This window comes from Doryrhamphus excisus, linkage group LG4 (genome assembly GCF_037039965.1).
Source record: "Doryrhamphus excisus strain RoL-2023G ecotype Guam linkage group LG4, RoL_Dexc_Guam_v1.1, whole genome shotgun sequence".
Classification (NCBI taxonomy): domain Eukaryota; kingdom Metazoa; phylum Chordata; class Actinopteri; order Syngnathiformes; family Syngnathidae; genus Doryrhamphus; species Doryrhamphus excisus.
The window spans coordinates 8,924,566-8,946,767 of record NC_136360.1 but is presented as its reverse complement, the minus strand read 5'-3'; the positions used below and the strand labels follow the sequence as shown (position 1 = coordinate 8,946,767).

Below are 22,202 nucleotides of genomic sequence, written 5' to 3'. Positions count from 1 at the left end.
TATCAGTCAATCATAAAACAAATAAAATTGTTACATACACTACCACTCAAAAGTATGGGATAACTTGAAAATGTTTTTGGTCAGTCTGAGACATGGCTTTTTCTTGGCATCCTGAAGTCGCCGCTTCACTGTTGATACTGACACTGGTGTTTGACGGGTACCATTTAGTGCAGCTGCCAGGTGACGACCTGTGAGGCGTTTTTGTCTTAAACTACACACTGTCAGATATTTGTCTTCTTGCACAGTTGTGAATCGGGGCCTCCCACTCCTTTTTCTGTCCTTAGAGCATGCACATACGTTAGACCCGGTTTGTGCTGCTCTCTGAAGGGAGTAGTTAACAGCATGGTAAGAGATTTTTTAGATGGGTTTTTCTAATAATCTATTAGCCTTATAAAATGATTAAATTGGATTAGCAGCCATACCAGGAGATTGATGCAGAGGACTGACAGTTGTTGATAGTAGACCTCTATGCAAAAATGTAGATGGTTCTTTGAAAATCAACTGATTAATTGTTTGTGAGATGGATAAAAATGTTTGTGAAATGGATAAAATTGTTTGTGAAATGCATGAAAATGTTTTTCTTAAACAAAGAAATTTGCAAGTGATCCCAAACTTTTGAGCGGTAGTGTATGTATGAGTGGTAGTGTACCCATCCAATTTCTATACCCAGCCTACCTCATCTGACTTTGGGCAAGAGGTGGGGTTCAGCCTAAAAAAGTAAATGTCCATGTGCATATATGACATCTATTATTTAAAAGAGAGTAATTTTTACGTTTTTTTTGTAAAAACATACAAGTGTGTCACAAATAAATAAATAATATTCAATAAATCAATAAATTAGAATATCTTTAAAAATGACATTTATTTCTGTAAATTTCTGTAAATTTATTTCTTCATTTATTAACCCTTTTAATCTATAAATTCACAGTAAAATATTTCAATAGTGTATTACACTATATTTGCCATAACTTTAGCTGACAACTAAAAAATAATGTTTTCATAAAATAAAAAAACGAATTATATTGCAAACTACTGGTTCACGCTCCCGGTCAACAAAATAAGTCTGAATAGACCTTCTGGAATTAATATATTCAGCTTTGTCTTCGATTCGGGTCAATTGGTAAACAAACCTACAAACCCTGCAAATTCCGACAACAGTGAAGGAAGACCTTAAGTAAAACATCATCCTCCTATTGGCTAGTGAGAGCATCAGTCAGGTTTTCGCCCCGCCCCTCCGTTGCTTGGACCAGGCTCGGTTGAGTTCTCGACTGAAGAAGAAGAGTGCGGTTGGAGTGCGAGAGGGTCGCGGCCGCGATGATCCGACAGATGAAGAAATAATAAGAGGGGCGACATAAAAGGGGGAAGAAACCGTCTATTCTACTACACACAACAATGTTCCCGAAAGGCAAAGGTACCCCGGTGCCCTCGGACGGCCAAGCCCGAGAAAAGTAAGGCCAGAAAACGTTTAGTAATGTGTCTTTTTTCGCCTCGTAAAGTGCCTGTTGTTCGCTGGACAGGGCTAGCAAAGAGGCGATTTCCTGCTAAAAGGGAATTGAATGAACCGCCTTGTCTAGTCGCCATTGCTTTCCCTTTAAAAAAAATACGCTTTCGGTACATTCGGCGTGTCATTTGGTGACCAAATAACGAGCAATTACGTGACATTTTTTTAGGGGAGTGGGTGAATCCGTCGATAACACTGAGTGGTTGAAAACAATAACATCGCTTAGCTGCATGGTACATTCTTTTCCACGTTGAAGCTACGGCGAGGTTTGCTTTTATTTTAATTTGCATGCTTAGACACATCAATTTCACCGAGACTGGAATTATCGTGTGCTTACTGTAGAGGCTACTGTTGCTCCTGTTCTGTTAATACTCGACTGGGGTCCCCTTTTAATATTTGTCCCACAGCCTCCTTGGTAGCCATTGTTCACCAGGCCTGAGAGTATCTCTTTGCTCCCCATACTACATTTATTATTTCAATGTACACATTAACTCTTCATTTTATTTGACTTAGGTTGGCTCTCTATGTCTATGAATATTTGCTTCACATCGGAGCACAGAAGTCGGCACAGACGTTTTTGTCAGAGGTAAGCACCTTCATTTGTGGATTGCCCGCATTCACTTAATATAAAGGTTATTAAAACATAAGACATTCTCAGTATTGCTAACAGCAATATGTATATGTATATATATGTATCTCGGTAGATACGGTGGGAGAAGAACATAACTCTTGGAGAACCCCCTGGATTCCTGCATTCCTGGTGGTGGTGAGTGATCTGCGATCGCGATCTCCAATGTTGTTTACTTGCTAGTGTTTGTATCATGCTGCCCCTGTTGTCCACAGTGTGTTCTGGGATTTATATTGTGCTGCACCGGAGAGAAGAGAGACATGTGACCACTCCAGTGAAGCAAAAGCCTTCCATGACTACGTGAGTTGTGTATTTGTTCTCTTTGCTGCTGGCATTGCACACAAAAGAGTGACATTTAGGAAAACATGCATCCCCTACTGCGCTGCCTTTTTTTCTGACAAATTAACAGCATAGTGGCGTTGTCATTAAACCCCAAAGTTGGCCCCTGTAAGTGAGATTGACTTGAAATTTCTCACACAGGTCCTTGTGCTCTACAAAGCATCTGCTGTAACTTGAGGGTGTTAAGTCAAATCACTGCAAAGTTTGGTGACACATGTTTAAGGGACTGACAAGCACAATTTGACCAAGATTGGTTGAAAAACATGGCCGCCATCAAACAAGATGCTTTTGCAGAGTCACCAATGGGACATGGCGATTAATTGTCTATAAGTAATTCACAATTTGCGTTATGAAACTTTGTGGTTATCTGTTTTCCATGTATGCTAGCATGTCTTCCAAAGCATTGTGACTACAATACTTTCCACGCGGGTTAGGGGATATTTTTTGAATACCAGTATAGATTCTTCCAATGATGAGAAAATGACTGGTAATGATGAAGTCAACTAGCGGAGTTGATGACAGCCCGCTGTGGTGGATACGTAGGATGAATCAAATGCTGTCATTGTGAGGAGAAGGAACGTTTGTGTGGGGGAGTATTTACTCGGTGGACCTTCCGACCTAAACAGGTTCAGCTGGCGATAAATGCGGAAGTTGTCTGAATCTCCTCTTATAGAGCGTGAATGGAAGCTAGCAAGGGTCAGCTTAGTTTAGCACGCTTAGTGGTTGTGTGTACGCGCGACTCGGGCTTAATGAGTATATTTTTACCACGTTGTGTTTTAAGGCTTTAATGTAAGGGATGCTTTACAATGTCCGATGAAGACGTGAAGATTCTGAATGGAAAACATACGAGAAGCACCTTTATTTTTGAACGCAGCTCATCTTCGCTGTACACACAGGGTACACACTTCTGTGAAGACTACAGTTTGTTGAAGATTTAGTAGCAATGTGTGCAGAGGCATCCCATAAGATAAGTTGGCCACTTTGTTACCAATAAATAAATTTGCTTTACATTACAATACAAGTGTATTTCATTATATGGCTCAAGGTTTGTAGCTTTTTATAAGACTGAGCTGAATTTAAATTTTATATCGTCATATAGTGATACAGGCCAAATATATTGTCAGATATGTTGGGGTCCATATCGCCCAACCCTACTTTTTACTATGGACCTCACTATTAAACTTTCACCACATTTGTTCTGTCCACCTAAATCCCTTAATAATAGTTTCCTATGAGTGGTGTGGATGTAACTCAACATCGCATATCTGACGTGTTGTTCTTTGGACTGCAAATTAGTTGCAGGTCTGCTGGTCAAGTAGCACACTTCATTTCCTTTCAAATACTCTTAAGATGGAATTATCAACAATGAATTCCACATTATTAATGTAATTCTTTTCTATCAATTGAATAATTATTTATTTATTATTTACACCTGTAAGGTGTATAAATACAGTGTCATAAATGATTAATGGATGTCTGGTGGGATGTCTATGACTATGCATTTCTGGATTGTTTGCCGTCGTCTACCTTCAAGTGTGACTACGATGATGTCTTTCTTGGATACTCTTCTCACCATTCCCTTATGGTCAAATTTCAAGATAGAACGACACAAGACAATATGCCCTTTTTGTGCATGCTCAAATTTTCATCCTTTCATCTTGCCCTGTCGGTAGTTTGGATGACACACCCAACAATGAGCTTTGTAGGTTTCTGGGAAAATGTTGCTGATGTCAGCGTGTCCTGAGTCAGACCAGTCGGTACATGTAGAAACATTACCTGGAGAGGAATAATCTCCATTAATTAGTGTTGTTTAATAACTAGACCGCACAATTATAAGATTACACAAGTTGTCTTGTGTATAACCCAAAAGATTAATTAAATGAGCGTCAATTAGGTTTTCGCATCTTTAGCAAAAAGGACCGCTTGCAGATAGAGAGGTGTCGTATCAGACAAAAAGGGGTTAAATGGGAGACGATGTTCCTTCTCTTGGCAGATCGTTGTCAGGGTAACAAGACAAAACCTTTCTATCTGGCAGGTGACCTAGGAGCTAAAGAGAGAGACTACAGCAATGGACTGACCTTTAAATAACCACTAGATGTTATTCCTATTCACTCATATCAAATGGAAAATAGGCAGAATTTAATTGGGACTACTATTATACCTTTACTCATCACAAGTATTGTATGTCATAAACACTTGCTAGTTGTGGTTGTGTGTGTACGCACGATTCAGGCTGGATGAGTATATTTTCACTGCGTTAATATAAGGAGCATTTTACAATGCCCGGTGGGTTAGGGTTTGCCACTTTTTATACAAGACTGCTGAATTTAATTATATCGCCATATGGTGAAACCTCCCCAAAATATTGTGATACATGCTATGGTCCATTTCGCTCAACCCTACTCAGGTATGTGGATATTTAGGCATATCCACACGGGAATGTTTTTGGTTTGTATCACGTGAAGGCGATAGGGCGGTGATGTCATTGTTTTCAGAAAACAGAGGTTTGCTTGTCCACATAGCAACAACAAGCCAGCATTATCAGTTTTTCCCACATATTTGGGATGGGCTCAACAAATTAGCGGCACGTCAAAGGCGCAATCATGTCCATGAGCAAGGAGGTTTTTCCTACACGCTGTATACGCTGCAACTTCAAAACCGTGTCTGTTCTCCTACCTTTATCTGGACCTTTATCACAAACAAGAGACTTGGGGTTATGACTAAGCTAATACAAATTTGTTATGCTCCACCCATGCGCTATGATAGACTCTAAAATGCTTTGCAATATAGCTCTGCCACATATCTTCGTGTATATGTGGTTTAAATTTGTTCGCTATTGTCTCGTACAATCTCATTTTGGAAATGGTCGAAATAATGGCTGACGACCTGTGTGTTTCTTGATACTTTTGGTATGTTTACTCGGAATCACCAGAAAGATAATTTATTTTATTAAAGATTAATGACAATGAAGACGGCCCTAAAGACGAAGTCGAAATTGAGCAATTCCAGAGGTCCTTATGCTGCTGTGCTCGGGCCTTAATTAATGAGGTACTTAAATTAATTGGTAACATGATCATCTTTAGGCAAATGAGGTAAGAGTGCAACATCTGTGGGAGATTTCTGCACGGTTGTCTCTCCCCCGACATCTTGTGGTTGTCCTTCGCTCTGATGTGCATTCGTTGATGGGGGGGGGGGGGGTCAGGCGACTGTGTGTGTGTGTGTGGACAGTACTAGTCCTTGGACTGCTGCCATTGTCTAGGTGTGGGGGAGGTGTGTGTTTGTCGCTCCGTTGGCCGCCATTGCTTGTAAAGCCCTAGTGTATTCACGATGGTGATGCCGAGTGCTCCCCAAGGGGGCCCCGTCGCCATGGCACCAGTGGCAGATTGATGGCTGTCACGGGAGCTGAGGGCCAGTTTGGAAAAAGAAAGGGGAGTGGCACCGTGGCATATGCCCAACATCCACCAGGAGGAGCTGAGACGAGGAGGAGGGGGCAGGATTGAAGCACAGAGAGGAGGCAGCGTCAGGATCCAGACTTGCTTTTTTTTTTTTTTTTTTTTTTACGATGTTGAGTAATGGTTAAACATTTACAAGCTAAACATGAGGCCTTGTTTCTTTGGACTGTTGATTCTAATGGAAGAAGTGGGACTCTTAAGACTTGGCTTCATCTGGAGGTGGCAAATCTGGTCTATCTCAACATCCCCCCAACCTTATTTTTTTCTTCACCCTCTTTATTATATTTCATGCTTTCTCAGTCAAATAGTCTGTTGTACTCAGCCATGTCTGTACGCATTTGTTCCTTCTCCACCTTTTTTGTGTTTGACCTTTTTCAACCCTCACCCAGTGATTCAAGGGTTTATAGAAGGTTTTAAGTGTGTACGGGTAAAGATTGAATCACGGTTGTTGGGAAGAAGGTGGCTAGTTCATTTTGAAGCGGCCCACTAAGAAGCTGTCAGGAAGGCCTTGGATAAGAGTTCATAGCCTGAGGCATGACTGAGACATCTGCCCCCCTTTCCTGTTCCAGAGCGTATATACGCAGAGACAAGGTTTCTTTATAGACGTCAGGCTCTTTGGATCAAGCCCACAAACGCAGCTGTCAATTTACAGTCATTCTAGTCTGTCGTTGGTAGGTATTAATTGATCTGAGAACTACAATGTATTTTGTAAATTTGACTTGGGTTCAGTTGAAACTATTGCTTTCAGGTTGTAGAGCGAAAATGTTGCACAATCTGTTTTGTACCTTTCCCTGCAGTATTCAAAGGTTATTATGCCACCGTGATGCTAAGACTCTTGACGAGAAGAACAGAGGTCAGTGATGACCTGAACTCACCCAAGCATGCCTTTGTGAACCAGATTTTGTAAGGGGACAATTCATGCTCTCCAAAATGTCTTGGTAAAAAAAGAAGACTCAGGATCTCGGCATCTAGCCCAAGCCCTTGTGTCCTTATTTTGTAATTGATAGAGAAAAAACACACAAATACGGCACCACTGCGCTTAATCTGGTCAAATCCAATTTTTGCCACCACATTTTCCCTCACTGCCCTGTAACATCGGCTTGAAAAGACCCAAAAATGTCTGTGTGTTGTTGGCCTTCTGTCCTCACTTCTCTCTCCACTGAGGTATTTCACAGTGGCCCTGCAGTGGCAGCCTGAGCAGATATAATTAGGGGGAGGTGCAGTCGATACAGAGAGTGTGTTGGCTATTGACCAGTAATGTCTTTAGTCCTGAAGGGCTCCAGACAGTGTTTGCATATTTGAGTGGGGCTGCTCGTACATCCATCCTTCCATCACTGTCGTAATCGCTCCTTGTTTGTGTACCATCTACATGGCCAAAATGGACCCCGATTGCAGCCTTCTCCTGTTCCAACAACACCGCAGCTCAGAAGGCATTAGCACATCTCATGTTGCCTTTGCTACAAGCAAGAAAAACCCAGGCAATTAAGGAGTGTGTGACCAAAGCAAATGGCACATTAGTGAATTAGAGCTGCGGTTTTTGTGCAGGAAATCGGTCCGGTATGCCTCTTGCTGTGTAGTAGCACTTTGGACACACTGCCTCAGTGGGTTACTGTTGATGCTTATCTGATTCACTCTATCCTGGACACTATCAATAATACCTCCATCATGTGGAAGAATAAGGCGAGAGGTTGTGTCCAGGGCATATGTAGGAGGTGTATAGCATACAATTGGATGTATTTTTGTGTACATTTATTTATTACTGAAACAATTTCACAACATTTAGCAAGTCTTCCGGGTCCTGAAGCTGCTAAGACACACAATACCACCACCATATTTTACTTTTGGTATGATGTTCTCTGAGGTCTACAGTTCTTTGAATGTTGTTTGTGGGGTCTTTTGTGACCTCTTGGATGAGTTGTCACTGATCATGGGCTGGGATGGTTCACCACTGTCCCATGTTTACGCCATGTAAGGATAATGGCTTTCACTGTGGTTTGTTGGACTTTTCCAGACTGATAGACCTCCGTAACGTTCTTTCTCATTTGTTCCTGAATTTCTTTAGACCTCGGCATGAGGTCTAGCTTTAGATGATCTTTTAGAGTACTTCACTTTGTGAGGCAGGTCCTATTTAAATGATTCTTGACAGATGTGGCAGTAATCAGGCGTGGGTGTGGCTAGAGAAATTCCACTCAGGTGTGATAAACCACAGTTATGTTTTAACAGGGGGGAGAAATCACTTCTTCACATAGCAGCATGTAAGTTTGGATTATTTTTCTCTCTCAATAATAAAATGTTACATTATAAAACCGCATTTTGTGTTTTTATTTGTGTTGTCTTTAACTAATTGCATTTATTTGATCTGAAACATTTAAGTGTGACAAACATGCCCAAAAAATCAGAAAGGGGGCAAACCCTTTTTCACACCGCTTTGTGTGCAATCCTGACTTACGTAGCATTGTCTATAGCTTGCATGCTTGCATTACACTTGCAAGCATTTTGTCCCTGCAGTGGTATGTCATTTTGCATGCCAATGAGTAAAGTGGTTGTAAACAGGTGTGAAGTATGTGTAAATTGTGTGGCGCTGTGTGAAGAAAGATTGGAAATGTTAAAAATTTGTGGCATGCATAATTTCTGTGAGCGACTTGTGAACGCAACATAAATAGACTGCAACCCAAATAATGCAGATGATGCGTATCAAAGCATGTCTGATTCACGTGAATGAATGGGTTAAGTTTTCCACCACCTCTTAGTGCAAGTCGGGGGCAATTCTCAAGTAATTTTTGTAGCCTTCTGGATTCTCCTTGTGAATTTCTGTTAATAACTGATCATAATGCTACAATTGATGTCTTCTCATCAGCAATTCCCTCACCCACACTGTCTGTGCTTTATTATTATTTTTAAATTAGGGTTATGTCTTCTTCCTGCTCTTTCTGTAGCTGCAAGATAATATAGACATACCTTTTCTTTTCTGCCGTGAGAGCTTTTTCTCCGGTGTTCAACATCCTTCAGGTCCCTTGCAAATAGAGGAATTATCGAAGCTGGGGGGGGGTGCCTGTTGTAGCGCGGCTTCACACAGAACGAAGCGGGACCTAATCATGCCACGGCTGCTTCACACATGCGGGAAGTTGTGGTGACAAGGCATATCATGCGGGAACAATGTTGTGTGTACTATGTCGAACACTAGATATAAACAGTACTTGTCTTGTTGTCAATAAATTACGCAAGTGTAATCACGTTGTGCTGGAGTGTGGCATTTTGTGCCAATACATACTATTTTCGGTTACAAATTGTGTGCCAAGTGCATAACGTTATGTGTAAAAGAATGCTAATTAGTCTTCACACTTTTCAGGCATGTCTTCTAAATGATACGCATTTCCATGTTGAATTACAGGATGCGGAGGCAAAATGCGTGTAAGTGTAAACACGGATTATGTTGTGCAGACCAAAAACCCTGCTGGCCACTATAAGCAGCTTTGTACAATTCATATGAGATCAGTTACAGTGCAATGTCATAAGATTGCACTCATTCTCTCAAATAAAATTATGCACTTTTATGCAGTGTATTTCCTCACTGGGAGCAGTCTGAGCTTTGATCGAGTTCCTAAAATGAACTAGACATGCTACTTTTTCATTTATAGATGTGTGTCTACATGTTCAAACTTTGTAAGCAAAAAATGACTCACAACTCTTATCTGCTACTCAGAGTGCAGCAGCAGCCCCCAGCCCCGTAATGGGTGGGATGCCCCCTGGTGACGGTATGCCGGGAGGACCGATGCCGCCTGGATTTTTCCAGGTCAGTTCATCACCACACTAATTATATGCTGTGATACTGTGAGAACATCCCAACATTCAATATACAGCTTTTGTAATTGCAGGTTTAGAATTCATTCAGTTATTCCTATAACTGCGGTTTTGGTGATGTTTTTTTGGACAACGTGATGCAACTGTCAACATTTAGTTACACATACATAATGTTCTATGATACAGTTACCATATTTAGCTAAAGGAGAACACGTTTTATGAAGGGCCTGTTCAATATGCAAGTGTACCAATTATTGCTCCTCCCCTTTGCTTAGATTAGTGAACCTGTATCAAGCGTCGTAGTTGCTTTTAACAGGCAGGGCGTGGTCTGGCCATTTCCACTAATGGAGAAATCGCAGGGTGCCACGCCTACTGTTAATCAATACAACTCATGATGCTCAATTCTTGTCAGGCAACTGTGTGGAACTAAGAGCCGGCTCCAAGATCCGAACCAAAGTGTTAACTTAATGATCAAGCAGCAGTGGCTCATTATGTGTTTTTGTTAATTCTGGAAAAAAAACATTTTGACATTGATGTGAGCACACACACACTTATGCACGCATATGTACACATTGCAGAATCCAATGGAGGATTCTCAATTAAACCCCTAGCTCTCTTTCAGATCAGCAGCATTAGCTCCACAGTGTGTGCGCTAAGTGTTGTTATAAAACTAATTGCACAGAGCCTAATTGATGCTGTTATTTCGGGGGGAAATTAGTGCTGATAACATGCTGCATGCAGCAGGATTCTTAATGTCTTGATTGACAGGCGGGAGAGAGCCCATATCCTCTCCATTTCTCCTCTCTCATTCAAGTCCTCATGCACTTGCTCCTCTCTTGCTCGGCTTCCTTTACTGCTGTTTGGTACATGATACAGAGCTTGTTGTGTTTTGTTTTGCGCCTCTCGCTTTCTAACTGTCCTCTGTCCTGCAGTAACCCTGCTTATCTCTCTCTGTCTTTGCCCTTCTTTCTCTCCTGCTGTCATTTTGTGCAATGCCACAGGGTCCTCCTGGTCCCCAGGGCTCTCCTCACCCTCAGCCTCCTCCCCCTAACAATATGATGGGGCCACACAGTCAGGTAACGCTCCCTTTCCCAGGTTGGCCCTCTTTTTCTCTGTTTTTGCGGCCTGCAGCCATTTGGGAACACTGCTTGCTGCTTCATGCTTTGCTTTTTGTCCCAGCCTTATGCTTTATGCTACCTCAGAGAAGGTAAATTAACTTTTTTAAAATTGAAATCTTACACAGCTTTTGTTATTTGTGTCGTAGTCCTTCATGTCGCCTCGCTTTGCCGGGGGCCCGAGAGGTCCTCCCATAAGGATGACAAATCAGGTACAACGCACACACATACACGCACACTCATGCGTGCACACACACACACACACAGCTGGACAGCCCTGACGTAAATAGACAAAGACAAGTAGATAAGACAAACAGTGAGCTGGCATTATTCAACTACAAGCTGGAACCATTAATGCTGGCACCCCTATTGAAAAGCTTACTTTTCACGGAATGTTGCAAGAGTGTTTGAGAGTACGCCTGTGATAAAATACATGTCACATAAACAGCAATTCCCCAATTACAGTGTGAAAGATGACATATTTACAGAACGGACATTAAAGGGATAGTTCAGATTTTTTCATGAAGTTGTGTGACATCCCCATCAGCGGTGTAGTACATCAACGGTGACTTAACCCGCACTTGGTCCCACAAGCCCAGTTCTGGACGGATTTTGGTGATGAGAAATGTAGTTCCGGTTAGTTGCTGGGAGCATGTCAGAGTTTGGCTTCTCAAAACAATATGCGAGAAATACATTTAATACATACAAAAGGTCTCCTAAAAAAATCAGACCTCACGATTGCTCTGCATTACTTTCTCTCCTGTTGTATCACAACAGGCTGACGCCTGTCCATTGTTGTGTATGTGTTCCACAGCGGATGTAAACTCTGTGGAACACATACACAACAATTGACTGCAGTGATACAATGGGAGAGAGAGTAACAGTGAGCGATTGTGAGGTCTGATTTTTTTTTTAGAGGCGGTATTTTTGTGACGCAAATGTATTACTCTTTTAAATGCATATTGTTTTGTTGTTTATTTGGTCTCAAAAAGGGTTCACAATAATATTGTCTAGAATCTATTTGTGGGACAATAAACATTTCAAAACGCACCTGCATTGTTTTGTGACACACATTTTTCCATTTAAAGTTTTTCATTGTGCTTTTCTTAAAATGAATGTTAAAATTTCATCTTGTCTGTTCTTGTGGATCTTGACCATCGTCTTGTCTTGTGAGTTGGGTGTCTAGTGACAATATTTACATTTTAAAACGATTCCCATCCCATATTACAAAAAATAACAAAGAAAATACAATCTCTTATACTATTTTAATCCAGAGCAGTTTTTCCAGAATGCAGGTTTTCAAAATGTGTGACTATCTTAGAGTAAAAAAGGACAGGCATTTAGCACATCCCCTTTTACATCCCACTGCCCCCACTTCCACAACCTTCTGTGTTTTTGTTTTTTTTTCTCAAGCTGTTGCACCTCTTCTAAAGTTCTAAAGTGTTTTCCCACTTTAAAAAAAATCTGATTTAGATCATTTATGCCTATAGATCATTTGATATACCTGTGTTGACAAAGGGTATGAAGAATTTTGGGCATTTAACTTTTTGTCAAAATTTATTAATCTTAGAATTAATTTTACATTCTTTTTGCACTTTCTTGTCATTTCCAGTTAAAATATGCTCTTACCTCAAAATTTGGCTGAGTAATTGTATGAGTAATTTTGGGCTCAGCTTTGTATTTGATGTGATGTGTTCTCTGCTGCAGCCCCCAGGCGGAGGACCAGGCCCTCATCCCATGTTGCCTAATATGGACCCCACACGACCACAAGGTATACATTGCTACCATTTCCTGCATAAATGTGCATTATCACACAGGTAGTATCTCCTTGTGTAATGGTTGGGTTTATCTGGTGTCTGTTAGGAGTCAGGTATTTAGTCAAGGCTTAGCTACCTGGAACACAAACTAACATGCCAAAATTACAGTGTGAACACAAAGGCAACTTGAGAACCAAGTGTTTCCATATAACATGAGATTGTCTTTAATACTCTGCATGGAACAGAGTGGCAACCAGTAAAACGCCACACTTTAACTCATCCAAAGGACAAGCTGTGCTTTGGTAGATGTTGCTCTTTTGTTTAGCAAAAAACTTCTATCTAACCGAGGAAACATGGTCGGCTGGCTTGAATCTTCACATCAACTGTTTCCTTCTCTTCAGGTCACCCTAACTTGGGGCCCATGCAGAGAATGAGTGGCCCTCGAGGCATGGGACCAATGGGTCCAGGTCCTCAGGTATGTTTTCCTAAAACTATTACAGTCGTCCCTTGCTATATTGCAGTTCGAACATCGCTCCATCACTCTGTGGCGTTTTTAAAGAATGACTTAAATAATAATGAATTATTTGAAATAAATCAGTGATGTCTTTTTTCGTGGTTGACTATAGACTATCATTACTCAAATAATATTGAAAAACAAGGTATATGTAGTATTCTGGCCACTAGGCTTAATGTTGCATGACATTAGATTATCTTCACGCTGCATGTAGTCAGCCATGACATGTTTGACACGATATAGTTCTCTTCCCATTCCTTGTGGAAGTGGTAAGGTTTCGGCTTTTTATTTTGTCCTTCTTCCCCACTCTGCTTGAAACAATTTCTTAAGTTTAGAATCAGTAAATTGGAGAGGCTAACTTGTTTTCTCAGGAGCTTGATATGCTAGAGGCGGTCATCTCTTATGTCCCTGCGCATTACAGTTGTGCATTGGTTTGTAAACAAATAATAATAGGTCATAATAGGTGTAATTGTCACTACAGCTGTGTTATTTTAATCTTAATGTTTAAAATGGACATCGATGGAACATAGATGGATTCTCTTGTGACTTTTTTATTATTTTTCTCAGAACTTTGGTGGTGGAATGAGACCCCCACACAACACCATGGGTCCCGGCATGCCAGGAGTGAACATGTGAGCCTTCAATTTAGTCACAGTTGTCGCAGTGGTGACCACAGTTGCATCTTCATACTGAGGTTTACACTGTTTTTATCATCAAGGGGTCCTGGGACTGGTCGGCCATGGCCCAATCCGAATAATGCTAACTCTGTAAGTATACACACACACACAAACACACAGTAGACAAGGATGTGCTGGTTCAGATTGCAGTTAGATCTCCTCTCAGAGCTGTAGAAATCTTAATGCGCTTTGCGGTTGCCATCTCAAGATGCAATTGTGGTGTTATGTGTCACGTTTTTCACAGACAGCCTTAATGCTATTAAGATGATGCAATGATGACATTTTGAGGTATACAGAGTGGTTTGCCTTCTCATCACTGGTCAGTGATGCTTTGTTTTTGGTTACAGATGCCTTACTCATCGCCATCTCCTGGCGCGTATGGGGTGAGCGTCTAGACATCTTAACTCTTTTGTATAAACACCCTGTACACAAAGAACATTTGAAGTAATGTGTAAATGTTCTTTGAAGGGAGCATCAGGAGGAGGACCCCCAGGGACTCCCATCATGCCCAGTCCCGCAGGTGACTACTTCATGTTCCAGATTATGCAAATCATTATGCCTGCACTGTCCAGTACCAGTCAGATGTATTTTGGATTTTTTTAACATACAGACTCCAACAACTCTGGTGACAATTTGTACACCATGATCAACACTGGACCTGGCAACCGAAATAATGTAGGTTTCTACTTTTCTACAATAATTTTATACAGTGGAACAGTTAAGGCTGATCCATTCCAGGATTTTAAAACAATTTTCCCCATTAGTTAAAAAAAAAAATAAATCTTACCACCCTAAATTCTGTTTATACGGCACATTCACCAAATCTAAAGACAAAAAAATGAACATCCATATTCATGCTTGTCTATAACTTGCAGGTGTCCACTTGATTACAGTTTGTCTTTCTTTGAAAATATCCTATAAATCCCAATAATCGTAATATTTGGACATGAAAACAAAATGTTCACTCGTAAAGTTAACAACAAGCCATAATTAGATGGCAATTCATGTAATTTTTTTAAAACATGTTTTTTAACATTTATCTCACAAGCATAAAAACAACTTGTCCACTATAAAATGTTCTACAAACTGTGTTTTAAATAACAATCTTAACTGCCATAGAAGTGTAAAAATACATTGACCACTATTAAAAGGACTATTGAATTGAACTTTTAGACTGAGAGTCTAAAACACTGACCCTCTTTTATACAAATACATGGGAAATATATATTTTAGTACAAAATAACCCAATTAACAAAATGAACTTTTTGTTATACCCGTGTGATGAAAATATAAGTTTGCACATTTTTGTCTCCGCTTCAGTTCCCCATGGGCCCTGGTTCTGATGGACCCCTGGGAGCCATGGCAGGGATGGAACCACATCACATGAATGGGTCACTAGGTAAAAAGCCGCCTGTTGTGATATACTTTTGTACACATTTGTTTACATTTTGGAAATTCCTCCATCATAATCTTCTTGATTGTTTTAGGTTCTGGTGACATGGACGGAATGAATAAGGTAAACTTGGGGCAAGCATGTTACCATATATAGTCTCTCTATGTGTCTACTTAAAACTTTTTTTGTCTTTCAGAATTCTCCAAACAATTTAAGTGGCATTAGCAATCCTCCCGGGACCCCAAGGGATGATGGAGAGCTGAGTGGGAACTTCCTCCACTCTTTTCAGAGCGAGAACGTAGGTCCTCCCCTCTTGTCGTCATTTAATGAGTTTAAGTAAACATAGCATGAGGGCATCCTTGAGAGTCTGATAGTTTTTGGGCTGTGGTGGAGGGGTAGGAGCAATGTTTTGTGCAGTTCTGTGCAAAAATCCACTAGCTATGTTGTTTTATTTACTTTGTTCCACATCACTCTTTTTGACATGTTGTAATAATAGTAAACTGTGAATAGTAGGTTGGATACAGTTAGTAGAAAACAACAAACAAACAAAACTGGTTTTTCACCAAACTTTGCAGGGAGGTGGCTCATGGGTCAAGGAAGAACCTGTTTCATATTGGTGAGGATCTGGATAAAGGTGCCGTTACAGGAATTGATTTTTCAGCATTACTGAACCAGTAACAACTTGGTTCAGCATTACTTGATGAGGTGTTTTTTTCTTTGTGTTGTTATTTTTATCACTTCAAAACTATACTGGGTGAAACTGCAAAAAAGAAGATGCATTGAGCACACCATCAATACGCTAACAGACAACAACAAGAGTCTCTTGTTTTATTACACCAACGTTTGTAAGAAGAACAATTTTATTCAAGACGAGACTTGAGGGCTGCAGCAGCAAAGCGGAGACTATGGCATATAATACTGCAGCAACAGGGTAAGCTAATATTAGCATGTTTGTTTAATGTTGTTATCTCTAGGCGTGTATGCTCAATGACTGCTTGACCATTGAGCGACTCTCGGTATTAGAAAGAACCCAGTTGCATCTTTTTGTCAATTGAAAAGCATTGTAGTGAGGCGAGCTGTGTACAGTTGATTACCCAAATATTCCATAACTATTTTGGTAATCGATTAATAATATTTTGATTTAAAAATTTCAGCCTCTCAAATGTCAATATTTAAAACATTTCCTTTGTCATCCATGAAAGAAGACCTAGTATTATATTTGTGTTTTAGTCAAAACAAGATATTCATACACAGTGTATCAGCTTTGATTTTGGAAAACAGTGATGGGCCTTTTTGCCTCTTTTCTGATATGCTGCGGACCCAACCACTAACTGTAGATGTTCGCATCATATTAATTTGGTTCATCTATGGCCTAACCGATTACTTCATTAATTGAAACAACAAGCTTAAGATTAACCGAATAAGAAAATGTTCATGATTTTGTGTATTTATTGTGTGATTTATTGTTTTACTGAAGCTATATGACAAACATTTAGATTTTGTATTATTTAACATTTTAACATAAGCGGCAACCTGGTGTTTGTGCACTTTTTTTGCTCTGTCAGTTCAAATCTTAGAGGCCGACATAAAAAATGGGTTTAAAAAAACAGATTAATCGAAAAAATAATCGTTATTAAAATAATTGTTACTTGCAGCTCTAAATTGGACATGTTTGCTCTCAGCTGGACTCACTTGCATTATCAGCTAAAGAAACAAACAAACAAAGAATGATGGCTGTGTGTTACAGTTGACAGTCCATAGTAAAGCTATACAGTAATCCCTCATTTATTGTGGTTAATTGGTTCCAGACCTGACCGCTTAAAAAGTACATTTCGGGAAGTAGAATTCAATATTAATAAATCAAAGATTTTTGTAATTAGAGCATAGGAAACATTATTAGAGCCCTGTAAACATGAAATAACACCCCCATAATCATCTTTATACTCATACTGATTTACAGAATATTTTGTATGTTTCTTTCAGCCTTTTTTCCTGATTATGGCGTCGCCACAGCTTTTTTGATCCGCATAGTGATTTGGCTTGAGCCCTTTATATTCCGGATGCCCTTCCTGACCAAAACCGATGAGATTGGAGATTCGAACCCGGGGTGTCCGCTCCGAATATAGTAGACACAACTCACCATTAGCATTGGGAATGTTCTTGGGAATGTGCTGTTGTTGTATCTCATACATAATGTGAGTTTATCGCATGGCATTAAAATAAAAGATGGCCATCAGCCTTTTAATCCATGCACACTCTGACTTTTGTCCCTTAATTGATACACAGGACAAGCCAGTCTGACATGACGTCGATGTACACTCCCGACAGTACAGCTAGCTTTGTTTACATCACATTGGGCATTGCTTGTGCGCAGGCTACGGCATCTTTGAAGTGACCAAGAGACGGCCGCCGCCGTGCTGTGGAGGGCTTTTTCACATGAGAAAGATGCAAGCTAAACTTCTGCCACCTTGTGGCCGTTTTTACAGCTTAAAACCGCATCAAACATGATCTCTTCTATTGTGCAGTTGCGTCATCACCTTTTTTGAGCAATAAAACATACAAGATGTATAAATGCATCTTGTGTTTGGGTTGAATAAACGTATACAGCAAATACATCTTTGATAACGAATGATTGAATACAATTTTTGAAAAGTCACGATAGCGCGAGGGAGCGATATTTCAACTGCGATGTAGCAGGGGACTCCACTGTTATACAAGCTGTATGTGTTATATCCAAGTTTAATTTCAATAGTATTGCCCCCTGAGAGGATACAATATAAATTCTTGCCGAAATGTGAGAGGTTTACTCATGCTTTGCTAAAACACATCTAATGGATTTGCACAGTACTGTAGGTTGTAATATTCATTGAAGTGCATTTCTAACGTTTCTTCTTCCTTTGCAGTACTCTCCAACCATGACAATGAGTGTGTGACCTCCTCCCTTTTGCTCCTCCATGTCCCAACTGCCCTACCCAGCCTAATTTGCCATCATTCCAAGGATTTGAACTCCCTATCAGCCAAACACATCAGCAAATCAGGGATCCACACCATTAAAAATAAATACATTTTTAAAAAGTATCCTTGCTCAAAGAAAGTGAAGGACATTTTATCCATATTTGTTGCAAACCAGCTACTGAATCATCTCCCTATTAGTCCTCTCCTCTATCACCTTTTAGAGCAAACACTTGTTTACCTCTTGTACTTTTTATTATGAGTTACTGTTCAGTGCAGGAAGTGTCTCCCGCTTTGAAACACTGGAGAGTGTACATACATACAGTACATTGTGAGCTTTTAAAGTTGTTTTTTTTATTTTATTTTTTTATTATTGCTTCTTGCCACAACAGTCGCTGCCTGCCTTACTGATAGACATCAGCCATGCTTGTTCCCTGATTCGTGTTGATTCCGGTCAGTCTACAAATGAAATGAGAAGCTCAGAATTATGTCACACACTGCCCAACATTGTAATATTTTGTTCTATTTAAGTATTTTTTTTGTTACCGTGATGACCTTTCACAGTATGTATGTCAAAGCGATCCCATTCACGCCAATGCATGAATGCTGAGACTCCTGTGTACAAACATACTACCTAGTGCTGCTGTGTGGACACCTGCTTTAAATCATCCTAATTGTCGTAGCCTTCTGTGTGTCATTTTTGCCTCATTTATGATGCCTTTTCAACCTCTCCCTGCACATTTTTATTTCTTGGTAATATTTTGATACGATCTTTGACTACATATAAATGGCCCCAGTTATCCAGAGATAGTTGAAGTGCTCTAAACTGATTCTTGTTGGCATCGTTATTAAACTTAGAAGCAGTCTTGTAAATGTGATGAGGATTTTTTTTAATTGTTCCTCCTCCTGTGAACATTATACATGTCAGTCCTATGTTGCCTTTATTTGCTTATATTTTTTTATTTCAAAATTGAGGAAAGATTGCTTGTTAATATAATTTTACAATAACTTAACTGCCTGCGTCTGTTTTTATTTTTAACTTTGTATTTTTTGCCTGCCGACCTCAATTATACACTTACAACTGTGTAATTCAATCTGAGGCATGGAATAAAATGTTAATTTGTTAATACAAAACATTAGAATTATATCTCCAGTTTTCATAAAGTGATATATGGTATTTAATATTACTTATAATACTATATATTACATACTAATGGTTTGAACATGCCATGGTTTTGAACATGTACATATACAAGATATACTTGAGTACATCACACAGTACAGTTCACAGTTCCACATGTCCAAAAGGGAGTAGGAAGAAACAGCTTATTTGTTGATAATATGTGAGTACCGACATTGTACTCACCAGAATGAAGCATTAATGGTCAGTGTACGAGGAGCTAGACTTAGCATTGTTTATTGTGTCTTTATAAACATAAACTGCTTGTACCATTTCTTAAAATCACAAACTCCTTGCTCAATCCGTTCCATAATTTCATTCCACTTATTGAAATGCTGATGGTTTTTTAGCTTTGTCAGATTTAAGTAAAAATTTTCCCTAGGGTCATATTTCTCCACTTTTGTTGAGAAGCATTGTTTTTACTTTTTTGGCTAAACGGTTATTTGCATTATTCATAATTTTATCTGTTTAAAAATTGACCAATTTAATTATAATAATTATGATTTTAGGAATAAAGGGTTTCTTTACTATAAGTGACATTATGGATTATCCTAAGTGATCTTTTTTGTAATTGCAGTGTGCTTTTATAAATATTACTCCATATTATCATAATATCAGTGAACAATAGAGCACATGGAGTGATTTTTGGTCCAGAACAAATGTTGCTTTTGTCAATGTTGAGGTTTTTTCTTGACACTTTATGTTGTATATTCCTGTTCATCTATCCATCAATTTTCTATACCACTTATCCTCAAGAGGGTCGCGGGCATGCTGGAGCCTATCCCAGCTGTCTTCAGGCAACTGTTTTTAGTCTGTTTTTTTAATCAAACTTTTTGTATCGCCTGAAAATAATACTAGATTTATATCCTTCGTGACTTTACAGATGGCCGCACAGTGGAGAGTGATTAGCGCGCAGGTCACACAGCTAGGAGACCCAGGTTCGATTCTGTGGGGTTTGCATGTTCTCCCCGTGCATTTTCTCCGGGTACTCCGATTTCCTCCCACATTCCAAAAACATGTACATTAGGTTAATTGGCGACTCCAAATTGTCCATAGGTATGAATTTGAGTGTGAATGGTTGTTTGTCTATATGTGCCCTGTGATTGGCTAGTGACCTGTCCAGGGTGTACCCCGCCTCTCGCCCCAAAGACAGCTGGGATAGGCTCCAGCATGCCCGCAACCCTTGTGAGGATAAATGTTAAAGAAAATGGATGGATGGATGTCCAATTCAGGCATTATGCTTCTATTTAATGCAGAATTACCACAAATATCAAAGACAAGGATCACACCGATTGAGTGGAGATGGGCTTTGTATATAAAGTACAATTTAAATGCTGTCAGTCCCACGAATAAAACACGAATAGCTCATTCTTTTTTTCAAAATAGCTCCAAGAGTCATGAAAGTTGGATAGTTCTGATCTTGCAAAACAAATGTATATTTTATTATAAAGGCACGTTGTACCTGCCACAAAACACTAGAGGCCGCTGGAGTCCTTTTCGGAATATTACAGGCGCCTGATGGCTCAGTCAGTTTACCCCCTGGTGGACAAGAGAGGACTGGTCGCTGACAAGGTCTTGGCCTAGAAAGTGTATTGTTTGTTGTGTAAGTTACCTAAAAGAAGTTGAACTCGCTGGCTTGGCTAGAGCTGGGTATCATTTGAACCCGCAGAGACTGAATGGAGGCCAGGTTCTGGTCCTGTGCCAGTCCAACAATTGAGTGAAAAGCAAGCTCAACCTGGCCTGTTTCCACACAGGAAGTGACCTGACTGGGCAGCAGCCAAAAGACAAACACAGCTCTGTCTGTCATGACCTCATCCTGATTCTACTCTCAGTAATAATAGTTACTGTTGCCCTGTTTCTTTTTCCAACACAGAACTTCCTTTGTGGAACCAACAATGACTTCCACTTGTGTTGTGGCAAATTGGCAGCATCAACTGTTGATGTTTGGGATTAACATAAAATGAGCTAAATAACCAACTTGGGCCTGTCTAGTATTAAAAACAGAAGCTACTATATACTGTTATACTATGCCTAATTAGCATTTTAGTCTTCTAAAAGTCATTCATTAATTTTCTACTGCTTATCCTCACGAGGGTCGCGGGCCTGCTGGAGCCTATCCCAGCGGTCTTCGGGCGAGAGGTGGGGTACACCCTGGACTGGTCGCCAGCCAATCACAGGGCGCATATAGACAAACAACCATTCACATTCACATGTATGGACAATTTGAAGTCGCCAATTAACCTCGCACGCATGTTTTTGGAATGTGGGAGGAAACCGGAGTACCCGGAGAAATCCCACACATGCACTGGGAGAACATGCAAACTCCAAACAGAGATGGCTGCGGGTGGAATCGAACTCAGGTCTCCTAGCTGTGTGGCCTGCCCGCTAATCACTTGTCCACCGTGTATAGCAACATTAGAATGTATATTTTTGTCATTTATGGAGACATGGAATGCTGAAAATAAGTACAAAAGTGCATTTTTTAATGAAAGGAAAATAATTATAGAGATATGTGATTTTAAATGAATAGTGTGAAAATACATGATGGGTCCCAGAGAAGTATAAAAGTCATTATTTGGCAAAAAGATAATATTTTGTCATTCATTTTATGGAGATCTGGGAGTGGGACTGTTTATGCAGAGATAAGATTACATCACATTGCTCAAACTGTGCATGGCGCATGCACACATATTCTACTTTATCATTTGCAGACAGTAAACAGCTGCTGATGGAGTTCTGTCTGTGTGTGTGCGCTTCTGTGTGCGTCCATACATGAATCGTCCTTTGTAGGATAAGCTACATTAGAGGAATAACATTGGATGTTTTTGTCAATTTATCAATTCTGGTGACCTATTTAAGTCATTTTGTGTTGCTTTAGTTGGTTAGTTGAAAC

The 22,202-nt window shown here is 39.9% G+C and overlaps 1 protein-coding gene across 6 annotated transcripts; it reads left to right on the top strand.

Annotated features, from left to right (window-relative positions):
* Positions 1 to 1,236: 1,236 nt before the first annotated feature.
* Positions 1,237 to 19,142, top strand: ssbp3b (single stranded DNA binding protein 3b). Of its 6 annotated transcripts, none has more exons than XM_078790077.1 (19): positions 1,237 to 1,448; positions 2,015 to 2,087; positions 2,206 to 2,267; positions 2,345 to 2,429; positions 9,624 to 9,713; positions 10,723 to 10,797; positions 10,986 to 11,048; positions 12,544 to 12,607; positions 12,995 to 13,068; positions 13,675 to 13,739; positions 13,826 to 13,874; positions 14,132 to 14,167; positions 14,253 to 14,304; positions 14,395 to 14,459; positions 15,105 to 15,183; positions 15,272 to 15,300; positions 15,374 to 15,475; positions 15,753 to 15,811; positions 18,081 to 19,142. In XM_078790077.1, exons 1-18 carry the CDS (start codon positions 1,393 to 1,395, stop codon positions 15,795 to 15,797), a joined length of 1,164 nt encoding a protein of 387 aa, XP_078646203.1. In that variant the 5' UTR covers positions 1,237 to 1,392; the 3' UTR covers positions 15,798 to 15,811; positions 18,081 to 19,142. The 6 variants fall into 6 exon arrangements, with proteins under 6 accessions (XP_078646203.1, XP_057929447.2, XP_057929450.1 ...); XM_058073464.2 differs by lacking the exon at positions 18,081 to 19,142 and adding an exon at positions 17,161 to 18,074 and having other exon boundaries at positions 15,753 to 15,793; XM_058073467.2 differs by having other exon boundaries at positions 1,238 to 1,448; positions 15,753 to 15,793.
* The last annotated feature ends 3,060 nt before the right edge of the window (positions 19,143 to 22,202 follow it).